At 39.2% G+C, this 1,984-nt stretch overlaps 2 protein-coding genes across 2 annotated transcripts; both read right to left on the minus strand.

Annotated features, from left to right (window-relative positions):
• Positions 1–460: 460 nt before the first annotated feature.
• Positions 461–997, minus strand: LOC145157556 (putative disease resistance protein RGA3). Its single transcript, XM_079076581.1, has 2 exons — positions 928–997; positions 461–801 (listed from the first exon to the last, which is right to left on the minus strand). The coding sequence occupies exons 1-2, from the start codon at positions 995–997 to the stop codon at positions 461–463; spliced, it is 411 nt and encodes a 136-aa protein (XP_078932707.1).
• An 81-nt stretch (positions 998–1,078) lies between these two features.
• LOC145157557 (putative disease resistance protein RGA1) lies at positions 1,079–1,761 on the minus strand. Its single transcript, XM_079076582.1, has 2 exons — positions 1,645–1,761; positions 1,079–1,546 (listed from the first exon to the last, which is right to left on the minus strand). Exons 1-2 carry the CDS (start codon positions 1,759–1,761, stop codon positions 1,079–1,081), a joined length of 585 nt encoding a protein of 194 aa, XP_078932708.1.
• Positions 1,762–1,984: the final 223 nt, after the last annotated feature.

The following is a 1,984-nucleotide window of genomic DNA, read 5'->3' on the forward strand; positions in this document are numbered from 1 at the left end:
TCTCATGGTTTCTGGAAACTGCTCAATCCGACTAGGCAACTTCAGAGTTTGTAAGTGGTACAATTTACCAATAGATTCAGGAAGAACATATATATCTGTAGATGATAAATTAAGATACCTGAGATGCACCAACCATCCAATTGAATCGTCTAACTTCTGAATACTATTTCCCTTGAGTTTTAGAATGTGTATGCACTTTAATCGTTGAAATGAAAGCTTCTTCTCGACTTCAACTTTGATAAACAATGTATGCAAAGTTCTAGCCACTGTATTCTTTTCAAGGAACATAGAAACATTGGCTTTCAATTCATCGTACTTGTTCTGTTCTTGGTAAAAAGCGAGATGTTTAAACTGAGGTATACATGCAATATCATCATTTGTCGCATCCACCAAACATAAGCTTTCATGTTTTGAAAGCGATAATGAGAGATCATGCACCATATCATGCATGCTACAATGATCACGCATCCCTTTCAACATCTTGGAACAATGAATTGCTGACCAAAATTTGAAAAATCTCATTTCCCACATCTTCCATCTCTTTGTTTCTTTCCTCATCCGCTTGAATCAATCCTAAAACCATCCAAAGCTGGACCAATTCTTCCCTTTCGATGAGTTTATCTTTCTTAAAGATGGAACAATATGCAAAGCATTGCTTGACGATAGAATTGGGGAGATTATCAAAGCTCAGTTCCAAACTCTTTTGAACTCTATCTCTTTTTTCTTCTAAATCCCAAACCTTGCTATTTTTTATGGATAACCACATTTCTTTATCATCATTGTAATTTGCCAACATGCCACCTGTTACATTTAATAGCAATGGTAAACCACCACATTTTTTACAATCTCACGGCCTATCTCCTCCAATTCTGGAGAGGGTCAATCTCACGGCCTATCTCCTCCAATTCTGGAGAGGGTGCCACAAACGCATTTCTCCAAAGATATCCCAACAATGATCATCCGAATGACCTTTTAAAATACATGAATCAGCCTTCATTTCAGTAGTTCCGAGTTCAAGTTTCCGTGTAGTGACAAGAATGCCACTTCAATTTTGTGAGTTTACATTTAGCATACAACTCTAAAATTCTTCCCAATATGCTCTCTCTTCAACCCAAACGTCATCAAGGACAAGCAAATATATTTTTGATCCCAACTTCTCTTCAAGTAATTTAACTAAATTGACCTTAGAGTCCGGCTCAGGTTTCTTTCCGGCGAGAGATTCATAGATCTTTGTAAGAAGTGTGTTGATGTCAACCTTAACCGACACACACAACCAAGCTTTAACATCAAAATATTGCTCTATGTTTTTACTGTTGTAGACCGACTTAGCCAAAGTGGTCTTCCCAATCCCGCCTATTCCCACTATGGGAACAATTGTAATTTTTTCTTCCTTTCTTGATTGGGTTAAAAGCTCTATGAGACGTACCTTATCATCATCCCTCCCAACAGTTTTGAATTTTTCTGGATATGGAACAGACTCCCGATAGAGACGATCTGTAAAAGGGGTGGCACCAGGGTTTTCATTTTGTAGTCCTAAACCGTTTGCCTGTGCATTGATATCAAGCAACCTTTTATTGATGTTTTTGATTTTATGACCCATTTCCCAGCGAAATGAAGTTTTTTTAAACTTGGAAGAGATGGCACCTTTTTTGCCACCCGATCTCGTTTCTTTATCTCCTGCCTCAGCATTTCGTAATGGACCCCGTCCAACACATCATCAGCTTCACCCACTACAACTTTTAGCTGCTTCAGCCACACCATCACAGCTTGAGGGTCGGCCCTAGAGGGTGGGCAAGTTGGGCGACCGCCCCGGGCCTCGCCAAATCTCGGGGCCCCAAATAGTGATTAATATTATATATATAGTTTTAAAATGATAAATACAATACGTATCCGAAAAATAACCAAAGGTGCTTGTAGTTCATTTGGTTTGAAGCGCAGGAATGGTTGTGGTTGTTAATCGGTGTTCGAACCTCACTGCTCCCAA

This window comes from Lactuca virosa, chromosome 2, assembly GCF_052849685.1.
Source record: "Lactuca virosa cultivar CGN04683 chromosome 2, Lactuca_virosa_CGN04683_v6, whole genome shotgun sequence".
Taxonomy (NCBI): Eukaryota; Viridiplantae; Streptophyta; class Magnoliopsida; order Asterales; family Asteraceae; genus Lactuca; species Lactuca virosa.

Coding starts and splice junctions, on each gene's coding strand:
- LOC145157556 (XM_079076581.1), bottom strand. CDS start 997: ATGAAGGCTGATTCATGTATTTTAAAAGGTCATTCGGATGATCATTGT. Junction 802..927: donor GGATATCTTTGGAGAAATGC/GTTTGTGGCACC, acceptor TAAATGTAACAG/GTGGCATGTTGGCAAATTAC.
- LOC145157557 (XM_079076582.1), bottom strand. CDS start 1,761: ATGGTGTGGCTGAAGCAGCTAAAAGTTGTAGTGGGTGAAGCTGATGAT. Junction 1,547..1,644: donor GAGATCGGGTGGCAAAAAAG/GTGCCATCTCTT, acceptor ATCAATGCACAG/GCAAACGGTTTAGGACTACA.